At 34.0% G+C, this 15,935-nt stretch overlaps 1 protein-coding gene and 1 long non-coding RNA gene across 2 annotated transcripts; both read right to left on the bottom strand.

The window, feature by feature from the left end:
• Positions 1 to 422: 422 nt before the first annotated feature.
• On the bottom strand, positions 423 to 6,841 carry LOC111419761 (uncharacterized). The gene is made up of 4 exons (XR_011640040.1): positions 6,689 to 6,841; positions 6,536 to 6,598; positions 2,050 to 2,156; positions 423 to 1,150 (listed from the first exon to the last, which is right to left on the bottom strand). It is a non-coding gene; the product is annotated as an uncharacterized lncRNA (long non-coding RNA).
• Positions 6,842 to 14,954: 8,113 nt separating this feature from the next.
• Positions 14,955 to 15,904, bottom strand: LOC111419765 (Radiation insensitive 1). Its single transcript, XM_023052627.2, has 2 exons — positions 15,740 to 15,904; positions 14,955 to 15,689 (listed from the first exon to the last, which is right to left on the bottom strand). Exons 1-2 carry the CDS (start codon positions 15,818 to 15,820, stop codon positions 14,979 to 14,981), a joined length of 792 nt encoding a protein of 263 aa, XP_022908395.1. The 5' UTR covers positions 15,821 to 15,904; the 3' UTR covers positions 14,955 to 14,978.
• Between the last annotated feature and the right edge of the window lie 31 nt (positions 15,905 to 15,935).

Raw genomic sequence — 15,935 nt, 5'->3', positions numbered from 1 at the left:
GTATTGACAACCATCCCTCAACCAAAAGACCCTGAGTGAAGCCTTAAAATATTCTCAAAAAGGTTTGTGTACATGTGTGTATCCATGATTCCCTGAATGCGACAAAATGGCTCAATCCACAAGCAGAACCGGAAGCACGGTGAAGGCAGAAACTTGTTATGGTAATTTGATAACGACTATCGTATCTGAGTCCTTTTGGCCTCTTTGTTCAACAAGTAATGTATCATTTCCGATTAGTATTTATTTTAATCTAATTAGTCAATTCTTTATAGACACAAATCTAAAATCATTCATTCCTTCTAATTGTAAGCGATATTAAAAGTCTTGAAACCATAATATACTTCACCCTCCTGTAATTTATTAATCTTCGTCATTAGAGTTCACTAAAATTTTAAAAAAGTTTTTTCATATAAGATATTTTTATTTTTTATGTTATAACGGGTACATTTTAACAGTACAAAAATCTCGTATTACTTCCAAAAACCTAAAATTACGGTTCCACACCCGTTAGGTTCTCATGCTTTGTATATGTGTGTGTGCGTGTATTTGCCAGCTTTTTACCTCTTCTTCGCCCATTTACCGTGTCGAGCCCCCAGCGTTTCTTAAACATCACCCCGTTTCTTTTCATCAAAGGCGTGCGCCCACGGGCACCACGTCACTATAGATAATCATCGCCGCGACATATGTCGAGGAATTTCTACCAAAAAAAAGCATGCAGAAGTTTTTGGCCTACATTCCATTCACCTTATGGTTTATTAGCTTTTTTTTCTCAACCCTTAAAATTTCTTTAAAACGATTTAATTTTTGTGTATCGATTTTTTTTTAATTTCTTTGTTGTTTCGTTGATAAAAATCTAAATTGTCTTTAAGAAGGGAATTTTTATGTAGAAGAGGGTGGAGTTGGAAGAGGGGTAAAGACGTAGGGCGGACGAAAAGGGGGGCCATTAGCAGGGCGGCCATTGTTTAGCGCACCAAATTAATTTAGAAACCTTCCCCCTTTTGTACCCCGACATTCCCTCCATCGCAACGATCCTTTAAGAAGGAAAGAAGAAGGGGGTGGAAAAACCTCTTCCTTTCTACATTACAAATTTCCTCCCTTTTCCCGCTCCATATAAACGAACAAAATTAAGTAATTAGTTTCTTTTTTGCTCCTTAAACAAAAAATTAAAAAAGTAAGATTTAAATCCCAACCCTTAAAAAACCTCATAGGGTAAAAAAAGTGCGTAGCTTCATTACATATTTATATAATCGAAAGAACTTTCTCCCTCTTTTACTTGTTTTTAGAGTCCCAAGGGAGTAAAAGGGGGACAACGTCGGGTGAGTTTTGGGGTTGATGGGGGGATGGACGGTTTTTCAAAGGGGGTGGATCCCTGAGATCGGGATGCCTCTCCCGGGTTCTTGGAGATGAATGATAAGTAATTTCGAAACGGGATGGTAACGTAATTAGTTCGAAAGACCGTAAGCCATACCTCGTGCTCTTTGAAAAGGAAGGGATGGATTTCAGTCCTTTTTGTTTCCTCGTTTTTTGTCCCCCCTAACAACGTCTTTACGATTTTTACAACTAAAAAAAACTAAAAAAGACGTTTATTTTAACAATAACTTTTAATTTCGAATCAATTCCAAGTATTAAATTACATCTATAAAATCGTGAGATGTACGAATGAATTTGTAAATTTTTTTTTTCGATAAAGTTATAGGGGATATTTCGATTTTGTCACTTTTAAAAACGTATTGTTTGAAATGATTGACAGTCGATATGAAGAAATATAATACTGGGTGTTAATAATAGGGGGTTCCTGTAAATAGGCGAATGATTATCAATCAATTGATTTTTTTTAATTTAAAAACTTTTAACAAGACCGTTAAATAACGACTTCTATGGAAATAATTATAATATAACGATGTACATCGTTTAAAAGCTGGAATCTTGATGAATTTTAAAGAAAAGTTGGAAATTGAGATTATGTTGCACATAACTGACAAGAAGAAGTGAAATATATAAAAATTTACTTGTTCTATTATAGTTTGAGATTTTTACCACAATACTTACATATATCATCGTCGTGGAAGAAAAATTATCGTCTTTAGATTAAGCTGGAAGAAAAACTTGACAAACTTCTCTCATTCAATAGATGGCGCCACTCTTCACCTGTCAAACTGTCAAATTTGATTTAATTATACAGTGACGGACAAAAGTCTACATACAGCATTGAATTATGAGGTTTTTGAAAAAACATAATAAGATAATAGAAAATTGGTGTTACAGTGAATCGCTGAATCACAACATTATGAAAATTCAACAAACAAGGCAAGAACTCACACGACAAAACTTGAGTTAAAGAAATCAAGTAGGCTTTGCATAAAGTATTTGCCATTCAGTAGGGATTATGGATCTAGTTATTAGTATTTAGTTTATGTTTTGTCACTATTCTATCTAACTGGTTGTAAAATGTCATCGCGAAAAGAAATTTCTGTTGAAATTAGAAAATGGTTGATAAAACATGGAAAAGAAAAGAAATTTTATGGCGAAAATTATAAATCTAAGCCGAGCAACAGTCCAGACCATCGTCAAAAATTACAATGAGACTGATTCATTCGCTAGCAAAGTTTGTACAGGCCGGCCAAAAAAACTTTCTAGAAGATATATTAGCTCCCTATTAAAAGAGGTGAGCAAAAACCCTAGAGTTAGCTAATAAGTCTCTATATCCAAGAACCTTACAAAGAGTTCTATGCGATAATGGATTTTTCAGCAGGACACCCCGCAGAAAAGAATCGTCGTCTTTGTCTAGAATTTCCTCAATCTCATGTCGACAACGGAATGGATTTGTAGTCCAAGGTTTTGTTTACTGACGAGTCGAAGTACAACCTTTTTGGGAGTGATGGTCGAGCAAAAGTTTGGAGGAAACGAAAAATTTGATACCAACTATAAAGCGTGGCGCTACCTCCGCCGTCAATGTTTGAGGAGCAATAGCAGCATCTGGTGTAGGAAAGCCGGCATTCATTGATAGAATTATGGATCGGTATAAAAAAAAATCATTTTAGAACAAAGTTTGAAACCATCAAGGCTATTCCAGCAAGACAGTGACCCCAAGCATACTGTAAACCTTATCAAACATTGGTTGCTATATTATGCACCCAGGCGGTTGAATACGCCTCTTCAGAGTTCGGATTTAAATCCAATCGAGCATGTTTAGGAGATTTTGTAACGTAAGATGTAAAATTACAGATGCGAAATCACTGAAATTTGCATTACTCGAATCTTGGGCTGAAATAACAGCAGAAGAGACAACTAACTTAGCAGCACGATGCCTGTGTGCTGTTATAGAAAGCTCATGGAGGCTAACGAAATAATAAGTTTTAAAAACTGTCGTTACATGGACCTAATAAAAACTATGTAAACTTTTGTCCTATTAATGTTTGTATTATTTGTTGAATTCTTAGTATGTAGCTGTTGAGCTATTTGTGTTTGTTTTTTTTTTGTGAATAAGTAAGTATCTCTAATCACACTGTAATACTAATTTTCTGTTATCTTATTACGTTGTTCAAAAACCTTATAATGTAGACTTTTGTCCGCCACTGTATATCATTTTTATATATACAGGGAGATCGAAAAGTTGCGCACATCAAAATAAATATATCTACAAATAGTAGTTTCGATGAATTATTTCAAGCGATTTCGGTGTGGTAGCATCACATGTGTTACTGACAACAACCCTAGACACCATTGATATGAAAACTTGTCACCAGCCCCCACATCAATATAAACATACGCATGTATTTTATAACTTTTTATAGTTTAACAATTTTTTATAACATTATATCCTATTTTAACCTCTTATAATCTATTTTGTTTTACATCATATGCTCAAAATGGCTGCCTTGTGCAGTAATGCACACACAAATTTGTTTTATCATGTTTGAGTCCACTTTATGCAGCACGCTTACACTGTTCATTTTTTCAATTGTTTAGGATAAGTCCATGATTCCTTCCAATATTAAATCTGGATTTTCCGCCACTGTTATATTCCCTTCAATCCAGATATTTTACCGGTTGAGGCACTTGTACCAAGCAACATAACTGAGCAGCCAGTAAACCAAGCTGTTCAAAGTAGAGATAAGACACCGTCTCCGCGTCCATCAAATACCACCAAACTGGCGCTTAAGAATAAATTTCTTTATGCTTCAAACTAAACCATAAACAGACATTTACACCAAAATAGCAGCAGTGATGATTCCGAGGATGAAACCTTCCAGATGTCTGATACTTCATCGAATGATGAAACTGATGAGCACGATGTTTCTTTTACTGATATGCTGAATACACCAAAATTAGCACAAAAATTCAACGAAAAATTTAGAAAACCAGCAATAAACAGCAGAGCACAGATTGTTACAAAGGACCTTTTTAATGAATCTTCAGTCGGAGACAAAAAAGTCAGTGCCCACAACTTCGAAAATAAGTGTGCCAAAGAAGAAGACTGAATCAAAGAAAACAGAGAATTGTTATTGTAAAGCATGTCAAGAAGATAGTGTTTCTGATATGCGCCTATATGTAATGTGTCAATCTTATTTGCATGATGACTGCTTAGGTTTAACAAAAAACGATACAATAGAGGGATATACAGTGTGTTAATTAATTATCGTACCCGACGTCATCATTGCAAGTATGCAACCAATATCACAGTATTGGTATTGCAATATGCGATTTGCGTATAATAAGTATATACCAAACTATTAAAAACTATTAGCAAATAGTCCAGTTAATTTGTTTAACGTATAAATGTTCATAAAAATTATGTTTTACCCATCTAAAATAAATAAAGGTTAGCATGGCGATATTGTATACACTTACCTTAAGTCTAGTATTAGTTCTAATTTTACACTAGCGCTATCACTAGAACTAACACTAGACTTAGAACTACACTTAACCGCAAAATTAACGCACCACTTATATATTTCGATTTATTATAATTAAAGTGAAAATTATCATAGATTTTGAAAAACATATTAAGAATAGAATGCATAAATAGAATTATTTCGATAATAACAATAAGTTTGACTTAAATGAATTGTAGGAAATAAACGAAAATTGAAAATAAACAAAATCACGTAAAATGATGATTATTGTTACGAACACAAAGAACTTCTTTTGAACCGTATTTAGGTTATCAGTAACCTGACATCGTCGTAGCATACTTTCAATTAGAGATCTGATGGTTTCTTGAGGGATATCTTCCCATACGCGAATAAGACTTTGTCGCAGCTCGTCTCAGCTTTTAGGTGATGGATGCTGTCTTTTAATCCTCCGTCCCATTATATCCCAAAGATGCTCGATTGGGTTCAGGTCTGGACTACAGGCTGGCCACTCGAGGACTTGAATATTGATATGTGCCGCATGTGGCCTTGCATTATCCTGCATAAGAATGAACCCATCGTCAATGTAAGGTGCAAAAGGTATCACAAAAGATTCTAAAATGTCTGTTATGTATCGTTCAAAATTCAAACGTCCACCATCAACGATAAAAAGTTCCGTGCGACCTGTTAAAGATATTCCACCCCATACCATCACTGAACCAGTAGCTGCTGCCTGAGGTCGTAAATTTTGAGTACGAAGTCTTCTTCTTGACTAACAGCAGTGCCACGAACCTCGCTTAGTTGTATTTGGAGGCTTCATGCAGTAGTGAAGCGTTCCCTAAGTGCTCGAAGCATCAAAAATCGATCCTCCACTACATTTGTAGCTCGTGGCCTGCCTTGGCCACGTTGTCTAGCATAATCGTTGGTCTCTACAAATCTCTGCAAAACCCTACCGACCGATGTATGATCTACGCCAAGCCTTCTACCAAGTTCGCGATTTGTTAGTCCTTCATTGGACAAAGTTACAATTTGAACACATTCATCACGATTTAAATTTCGTCTAGCACGTTCCATTATGTATTGCACGAATGACAGTTATCTTATCAATTGGTAAAACACTTAAAAAACAATGCCTACTTTTATTTTAGAAGTGAGGCTTATTTACTTAAAAAGCAAGCCCCTTATGAAAAGCTATACAAACAACGAACAAATCCTATAGAAAAGGCGTAATAATGAACAAATTATTATAACTGACGTTAATGAATCGGAAATATATAACATCTCGAATTTTCCTACTGTAATTTTTGCTTAAAACTGACCAATAGCAATCCTTCTTTTTGGCGCTTCAATTTGAAAACACTCCTCCGAATTAAAAAATAGAGTATAGGTACTCCAACATCTTTGATATTTCGTACGAAATTCATCTGCAAGACAGCATATGAATGATTCGAAAAATATCGTTCAACAGTGAAAAATCGTTGCTCATAGGAAAATGGCATCTTTGGAAATCAGTGAAAATCGCAATACTACCGATGTGAAATAACAAATTTCTGTCTCGCGCGGAAATTCACCGAAAGTACCTACTATTAAACATAAATTTATTTTGATGTGCGCGACTTTTCTATCTCTCTGTATTAAGTACATCAAAAGTTATTAGATAGATAGGTTAAGTTAGATGTTACCTTAGATTTTTTCTAATCTTAAAGTTTTCTTGTAAATTTAGAGGCGTCTTTAACATCTTAACACTAAAAAATTAATTAAAATTAATAGTATTAACTTAAGTAATTACATTAATGAAAATATGATAAAAAAGTTAGGTTAGGTTCATTTCTTACCTTAAGTTTTTTTATTGGAATCGCAACTTTTTGTACCATATAAGTATTTTATTACTAATTTTCTTGTTAATTCATCAATTTTCGTTACTTTTCCAATTTCATATCAGTTTTAATCCAATTTTTATTAACTCTAATTAAACGCGAATTTGACTTTTCCAATTTCATCGTACTACAAAGTCAAATTAGCATTAAAAAACGATTATGTTAATTAAAAATTTCTTAACCATAATTTTATTAATTCTTTCTTTTAACGATCTTTTTATAATAATTAGACATTTTTTAAAATTTAATATAAATTTTTAAAATAAAATTCGAAATTAAATCTTAATCCGTTCGATTAAATCAGATTCTAATTTGACCCTTACAGTCAAATTAATTAAAAATTTGACGTTTCATACGTCATTTTGGTGGTTAATTTTTGATAAAATTTATTTTACTTTTTTTTTTCAGTGTAGGTTGACAACATCTTAGTCACCCCCATCAGAACGAATTGTGGAATAAAAAATCCGTATCGATTCTTCTTTAATATAAAGTAGGGAAGGAAAAAAACGCGCGGGGTAACCCTATCCCTGGGCCTGGGTAAGACACAAGATCGATATAACTCTTCCGTGGGGTGAACCGTTCGTTCGCCCGTGGGGTGAACTTCTCGTCGCGGAGCCTTATTCACCCCCCACAAACCATCGAGCTATACTACGCCGACAATCCACGTCTAAAAAACCACCCCCGTTATACTCAACATCGAATCCTTCTTATTTTTTTATATCCATCATTTCCAAATAAACGATCGCGTTTCAAACGACGATTTCAAAACTTAATCGTCTCGTTGACTTGTAACATCGTGGTACGTCTCGAAAACGTCTTAAAACCGTATCGATTGAGGGTAATTAAACGGGGAATCCATCACGCAAAGTCGATCCAGGAACGTTTTATATCGTTGAGCGCGAACGTTTGATAAAAAAATTTTTAATCAAACTAGGACGTAGCCCCACAGTGTTTTTTATGTGGAGGGCCGAGTGCATGAACAATGCCGTTGTAATAGGGTAATTTACATTTATAAATGAAGGGCGCAGAATTGGGTTTGGCTCAGAGATGGAATTAATTCGGTCGGTTTGAAAGTCAAGTGGATATTTAAGATTAAATGTTAAAAAAAAATACATAATTATTAAGATTTTAGTAATTTTATGGTTATTAACAAAAATTATAGAAGAATATGAAAGATTGTCGTTGTAAATTTAAATTTTAACCACCCCCCGAGGTAAAAATAAAGAAAAGGGGGGAATGGTGGGTTGGGAGTAAAGGGAAAAAATCCGAGGAAAGAAAGAGCGTCTTATACGCGCAATTTAGCATTTTTAATTAGCGAGCCGGCTGAGCAAGATTTATAAGGTGGGTCCTGGGGGATTTCCCCCGCCCTCAAAGAGTGGAACGAACCATCCCCGGGAAGGAAACAATGAAAAATTGCTTCGTCGGGAAGGGCGGCAGTTAAGCATAAATTATACTTTTGATTACGTTTACTTTTTTACACAGTAATTTACCTAATGTATTCTAATAATTTTGATTAAAAAAAATCAAATCTTCAAAACCATAATAATACTTATTCGCAAAAAGGGCTCACAGAAAGATATTGGAAACTAGCTTTAATAACAACTTTTGCAAAAGTATTTGAGAAAATTCTTTATCGTCGTTATAACAGTTTTTAGCGCGTTTTAAGAACTTATTTAATTCTCAATTTGGTTTTGACAGTAAGTTTACGAATGTAATATTTTTATTATACTTTTCATTAAGTTTATTTGTTCATAATGTAATTTTTTACGTAGATTCGGCCGATGATGAGCTAAACTCGAAACCAGTTCCGAATAAGTTGATACTAAGCAAGTAAGAAGTTTTTCTATATACCTAATTTAAATTTTTACAATATTTTGAGATTTGCGTAAAGCGTTTGACACAATAGATCATAAGCAATTGTTGGCTAAGCTTGAACATTATGGCATAAGAGGTCTTCCACTTCAACTTTTTCAATTTACTTCAACTATCCTGTGGTCTAACCCAAGGTACAGCTGTCGGCTCACTGTTGTTCCTAATTTATATCAATGATCTTTTGGAAGTAGGATTAAATTGTAAAATCATCTTTAAAAACCCAACATAGTCAAATCTTTTATCTTTAGCCAGAGAGGATGTGAGAGTCTTGTTAAATTGGCTTGACTCCAATAAACCTTTCCTCAACTTTGAGAAAACTAGTTTTATCACTTTCACCATACACTCTGATTCACAATTTACAGTCCCTGACCTTCTGATACTCAACGACTGATTGTGCAAATATTATAAAAGTTAGTTCCGTGAAATATCTCGGCATTGCGGTGGATCAGTATTTCAGGAGGGATAAGCATATTGGTAATATGTGCAAAAAACTGAAATCAATAATGTTCTTGATCAAAAGACTCTCACCGCTTGTGACGATACTATTTTGCTATGGTTGAGTCAAATTTGAAATACAGCATTAGCAGCTCAGATATCTACTTAGAAAAGTTACGCACAATGCAAAGGTTGATTTTAAAAACTTTACTTATATGGGTATAAGATTCCCTACTCATCAATTATTTATAAAATATGCGTTACAACACCCGGAAATCCAGCGAGTTGTAGACCATGGTCATGAAACTCGCTCTAGAACTCTTATGCACGTGCAGCCAATAAGAGCATATAAAGCGATTAAAAATGTTTTACATATTATACACCTAAAGCGTATAACAAGTTTAGAAGATATATTGCTGAACATCACATTTCCATGAGCTCGAGGGCCACTGCTGTCATTTTTAAGACATGACTAAAAACACTAGATATTAATGGAAATTTTTGTAAAATAATAATAATAACTTTGTTACTACTTTATAAATTTATGTGTTTATAGTCGATTTAATTTTAGCATTTGATTGGGATTTGAGTCTGATTTAAGGGATCACGAAGGTTTCACGACCAACAATGGTTCAATCATCATCACTCAGCCCTCTGAGTCCACTGCTGGACATAGGCCTCCCCTATTTCCACCCATCTCTTCGTGTCCTGTACTGCCTGAATCTAGTTATTAGTAAATCTCCTGATGTCATCCGTCCATCGAGTGGATTGTCCCTTTACACATTATTCTGTAACACTTTTGCTCTCAGGTGTATCAATGTAGAAAAATATTCGAAAATATGAACACTGGCAGAATTTGTAATTTCACATGTTACTAATGGAAAAAACGGTATTCGGAGCATGATATAGAAAAACTTTTAGAACAAAAGTTGTAGCAAATTTTACCCTTAACGCAGTGCTCTCCGATGCTCCTTTTGCTCTCCGATGCATCATTGTACAGAAATATGAAAATTCAAAATATGAAAATTAGAAGAATTCGTAGTTTCACAAGTCGTTAAAGGAAAAAAATGATATATCGCACATGATACAGAAAAACCTTTAGATCAAAAGTTGTAGCAAACTTTACCCTTAACACATTGCTCTCTAATACTTTTGCTCTCAGATGCATCAATGTAGAAAAATATTGGAAAATATGAAAATTAGAAGTATTCGTAGTTTCGCAAGTGGATAATGGAAAAAAACGGTAGTCCGAGCATGATACAAAAAAACTTTTAGAACAAAAGTTGTAGCAAATTTTACCCTTCACACATTGCTCTGTAACCCTTTTCCTCTCAGCTGCATCAATGTTGAGAAAAATTTGAAAATATGAAAATTAGAAGAATTCGTAGTTTCACAAGTCGTTAAAGGAAAAAAATGGTATATCGCACATGATACAGAAAAACCTTTAGATCAAAAGTTGTAGCAAATTTTACCCTTAACACATTGCTCTCTAATACTTTTGCTCTCAGATGCATCAATGTAGAAAAATATTGGAAAATATGAAAATTAGAAGTATTCGTAGTTTCGCAAGTGGATAATGGAAAAAAACGGTAGTCCGAGCATGATACAAAAAAACTTTTAGAACAAAAGTTGTAGCAAATTTTACCCTTCACACATTGCTCTGTAACCCTTTTCCTCTCAGCTGCATCAATGTTGAGAAAAATTTGAAAATATGAAAATTAGAAGAATTTGTAGTTTCACAAGTCGTTAATGGAAAAAAAAACGGTATTTCGAGCATGATACAGAAAAACTTTTAGAACAAAAGTTGTGGCAAATTTTACATTTAACACATTGCTCTCTAACACTTTTGCTCTCAGATGCATCAATGTAGAGAAATATTCGAAAATATGAAAATTAGAAGAATTCGTAGTTTCACAAGTCGTTAATGGAAAAAAACGGTAGTCCGAGCATTATACAGAAAAACTTTTAGAACAAAAGTTGTAGCAAATTTTACCCTTAACACATTGCTCTCTAACACTTTTGCTTTCAGATGCATCAATGTAGAGAAATATCCGAAAATATGAAAATTAGAAGAATTCGTAGTTTCACAAGTCGTTGATGGAAAAAAAACGGTAGTCCGAGCATAATACAGAAAAATTTTTAGAACAAAAGTTGTTGCAAATTTTACCCTTAACACATTGCTCTCTAACACTTTTGCTATCAGATGCATCAATGTAGAGAAATATCCGAAAATATGAAAATTAGAAGAATTCGTAGTTTCACAAGTGCATAATGGAAAAAAGCGGCATTCCGGGCATGATACAGAAACACTTCTAGAACAAAAGTTGTAGCAAATTTTACCCTGAACACATTGCTCTCTAATACTTTTGCTCTCAGATGCATCAATGTAGAAAAATATTCGAAAATATGAAAATTAGAAGAATTCCTAGTTTCACAAGTCGGAAATGGAAAAAAAACGGTATTCCGAGCATGATACAAAAATACTTTTAGAACAAAAGTTGTAACAAATTTTACCCTTAACATATTGCTCTCTAATACTTTTGCTCTCAGATGCATCAATGTAGAGAAATATTCGAAAATATGAAAATTAGAGGAATTCGTAGATTCACAAGTTGCTAATGGAAAGAAAAGGTATTCTGAGTATGATACAAAAAAACTTTTAGAACAAAAGTTGTAGCAAATTTTACCCTTAATACATTGCTCTTTAACCCTTTTGTTCTCAGCTGAATCGATGTCGAGAAAAATTCGAAAATATGAAAATTAGAAGAGATCATAGTTTCGCAAGTGGATAATGGAAAAAAGCGGCATTCCGAGCATGATACAAAAAAACTTTTAGAACAAAAGTTGTAGCAAATGTTACTCTTAACTCTTAACACATTGCTCCCTAATACTTTTGCTCTCAGATGCATCAATGTAGAGAAATATTCGAAAATATGAAAATTAGAAGAATTCGTAGTTTCACAAGTTGCTAATGCAAAAAAAAGGTATTCTGAGTATGATACAGAAAAACTTTTAGAACAAAAGTTGTAGCAAATTTTACCCTTAACACATTGCTCTCTAACACTTTTGCTCTCAGCTGCATCAATGTCAAGAAAAATTCAAAAATATGAAAACTAGAAAAATACGTAATTTTACAAATTACTAATGGAAAAAATCTATTCCAACAGCCTTTTCGTCCACCTTTCATGTATCCTTCTGGCTACGTGTCCAGCTCAGTTCCATTTGAGCCCTGTTCTTCGGCGCAAATCTTCATTTTTAACATGATCCCTTTGCGATATTCCGAGCATTAATCTTTCCATTTTACGCTGTGTTGGCAGATGTTATGGTCAAAGCCAGTGTTTCTGCCCCATAGGTCATGACCGGCAGCACGCACTGACCGAACACTTCCTTTTAGACATATTAGTAGGTTCCTCTTAAACACATTTCTAAGTTTACCATATACTGCTCATGGGAGAATTATTCTCCTCCTTAGTTTGCAGGTCTGGTTGTCTCTTGTATTTTATTTTCACATTATCGTGACATTGTATAAGTTTGCCTCCTCGAGTGATTTCCGACAGGACTTCACCAACCAATCAGTGCAGATTACAACGTTTCCGTTGACTTTTTTAGAGTCAATGATCACATTGGCTGCTATGTTTATAGCATTTATTTCGGCTTGAGCAGTCGTGCAATACGACCTTAGCGAAATAGAAAGGTGCAGCTGGAGATCGTGCGAGAAAATTCCCGGAGCCTCCAGCCTTCTTTGATCCATCAGTGCGGATGGTCACCATTTTGCCCGAGCTTAGGTTACTCTGGGGTATCGTTTCAATGCCAAAGTGTGGCTTGAAGAAAGTAGGTGTGATGTAGTCTGTGCGAGCTTTAAGGAGGGGTACTTTACGAACAACCTCGCTCTAGAGCTCGCTCCGGACTATTCCTATTTTAACAACCTGCTTATCTTATTATTTAACTCACGAATGAGATCATCAACTGTTAGGCACCAAGCGGTGAGAGTAGCGCTCTGTACTGTGTGACCTTTCGCTTTAGCCTGAACAACTCTGCTTGCCAGCATTTTTTTTATCCAGCGTGCGATGACCAATGGCACTCTTCGAGATTCTAGTGCCAGACTAATGCTACTAAAGGTGGTTTTGTCAAACGCTCCCTCTATGACAAGGAAACTTCCCAACACATACTCTTTCAAATCAAGTGCTTGTTCGATGCGTCCACAGATTTACCTTTGATATAAGCATGTTGGTGCAAGTGCAAAGAAAATGCTTTCTTTTCTCTAATGTAATGGTCACAGAGTCTTTTAAGTGTCTTTAAAAGAAATGATGAGAGACTAATTGGTCGAAAGGCTTTAGGATCCGTTGGTTCTTTTTTCCATTCTTTGGTATAAAGGAACATTATTAAAGGCTAAGCAAGCTATAAAAATTCTCATCAAGTGTATTTTCATATCTTCTAGGCTCCATTGAAGAAGAGCAGGATATATAGCGTCGGGTCCGGGTAGTTTGAAGGACTCAAAACTGCCAACGGCCCACTCTACCAACTCGTTCTATACAACCTGGTTGGCTATCTGCCAGTCATGTCTGGTAAGAGAGTTGTTAAATTCCACTTGGTACAGAAACTTTAAAGAATCTTGCAAAGAACCTGGAAAGTGAACATCTGTTAGTAAGTGCAATGATTCTTTTAGATCCTTGGCAAAACTTCCATCAGTCTTTTTCAGAATGTCACAATAAAAAGCGACGCAGTCGAATACAGGATATATTATAAATTATTTATATATATTATTTAGCCAAAATAATAGTATCTTTTATTTTTCTATAACTACTTCCGACAAAGTCAAGAAAATAATTAAAAAATAATAATTTGCTTCATCTTCTGATATATGACTCGCATACAAATTTGTATTTACATAAAAATTAATATACAATATTTTCTAAATCACCAGATTTTGTAAAAAACTTTAACAGCGTTTTTCTGTTAAAAATGAGTTACAACAGTTTTCGTTGCATGAGTCGATATCCTTCCAAAAGCCACCGTTAAATTTGATTGAAATCTTAACAATTTCCATACACAATTCTTTAAAAAACCTTTCAATCGTCAAAAAAAACCGTAACGTATTTTCAATTGTCCGAAAAAATCGTATTATAATACGATAAAGATCGACTTTTTTCCTTAAATTCCAACTTCGTGCCCACATAATGACCATCTGTCAGAAATCTACCAAAATCTGAACTCGAATTATTGAAATGCACTTTTAAGTTATGCACCGTTGACGAATGGCTATTGTGACAATTCGATCAAAATAGCCTTAGCCACTAGAGTAAGAATAAAAAAACTTTCAATCACCCCTCGTTCAAAAAAAAAAAAAACGCAAGAAAAAAAATCCACTTAAAAATACACATTATCCATTGTCGCAACGACTTTTAACATAATAATACGCGATTTGCGGAAGTGGAAAAGAATCGTTTTTACTTAACCGAAAAGAAATTGTATAGTTATCTACATATAACACGCCTTGCGTTCGTTGTTGTTGCATATAAAGCGGTTTTACCATTCTTTTGAACCGTCATCTGTACGACGGACGCTTTTTCGACGACTTTCTTTTTAATTCTTAACGTAAAGAAAAAAAAGTCTCTACAAAAAAAATAAACCGATCTTCTCTTTCCCCGGGCGAAAGCGTCATCGCGCTTATTTGAATAACTTCCGTGAAACATTTAGCGTTAAAAATTATCTGAGAGACCGTTAAAATTGAACGCCCGGAAGGAATGTCCGTATAAAAACGGAATCGGATGACATCTTTTCTGTTAAAAAAACTTCCTGGAGGAAATTGAACCGTCCAAAATGATTTTATCAAATTCAAAATTGATTTAATTAGATGGCACCATCTATGGAGGGTTTAATGAAACATTAAGTTTTTGGAGGTACTAAAAGATGGCGCTTATAAATTTGTATTAATTTTTAATTAAATATTTAAAGCCATTACATAATATTCCACAAAAATTTGTTTTTTATTAACATTAATAATTAATTGTAATCCTAAAAGGCCCGTTTCACTTGTTGAAATAGACACCTTACTAGCTAAATTCATAACCTTTAAAATATTTCTAATATAACCGAAAGCATAAGAAAATTGTCTTGTTTTTTTACATTCGAATTTAGTGACTATATCTGAGTATTCACAAATATCAAGTACGGTTTTACCACCAACACTGGTAGCTGACATTCTAAAATGAGGCACATCCGGACTTAAAAGTATCTGTAATTCATCTGAATTTTGATCCATTTCGCTTACAACTTCCACTAAAGATTGAGCATCCATAGTAATTTTATTTTCTGAACATTCTTCAGCCAAACTTAAATCAGAAAAGTCTTCCGGATCCATAGTTTGAATTTCACAATCAACCAAAATATTTTCCTCACTGTGTTTTATTACTAAACATAAAGGTGATCCATAACCTTTATAAGATAATTTTAAACTTGGTGAGGAATCATCTCCAAACACATGAAGACATTCAGTTAAAACTTTTATGTTAAGTTTAAATTTGATGTCATCACCAGGATCTATATAATAGGTGCAAAAAAGATTTGATGGGAAGTAAATTGAGGTTTCAATGCATTTCATTTCTTCAATAGTTACTTTTAATCCTTCTTCTAACGGGTGAATGAGAGCAAACTAAAAATTGAATTAATTTATTATTATTATAAAAGAATTATTAATAATACCTCTTTGAATGTCGTTGCTTTTAAAACGTTGTAAATCATTTTAAAATCGGTTAATTCAGCACGAAATTTAACTGGGCCCATTTTTGAAATGAAATGTAATAGTGAGGTTATGTTTATGTTTATCTGTCAAATTGTTAATTACTTAATTACATAAAACGATTTCTAAATCCTTTTTAAATATAATTTATTTCTCAAA

Source organism: Onthophagus taurus, chromosome 3, assembly GCF_036711975.1.
Source record: "Onthophagus taurus isolate NC chromosome 3, IU_Otau_3.0, whole genome shotgun sequence".
NCBI classification, from domain to species: Eukaryota; Metazoa; Arthropoda; class Insecta; order Coleoptera; family Scarabaeidae; genus Onthophagus; species Onthophagus taurus.
Note: the sequence above shows the minus strand (reverse complement) of the source record. Positions and strands in the feature narration are given on the sequence as shown.

What these genes read in the sequence shown, in the direction of transcription:
- LOC111419765 (XM_023052627.2), bottom strand. Translation starts at nt 15,820, where the DNA reads ATGGGCCCAGTTAAATTTCGTGCTGAATTAACCGATTTTAAAATGATT. An exon ending in AAGCAACGACATTCAAAGAG is followed by an intron (nt 15,690 to 15,739) that starts GTATTATTAATA and finishes TTCAATTTTTAG; the next exon opens with TTTGCTCTCATTCACCCGTT.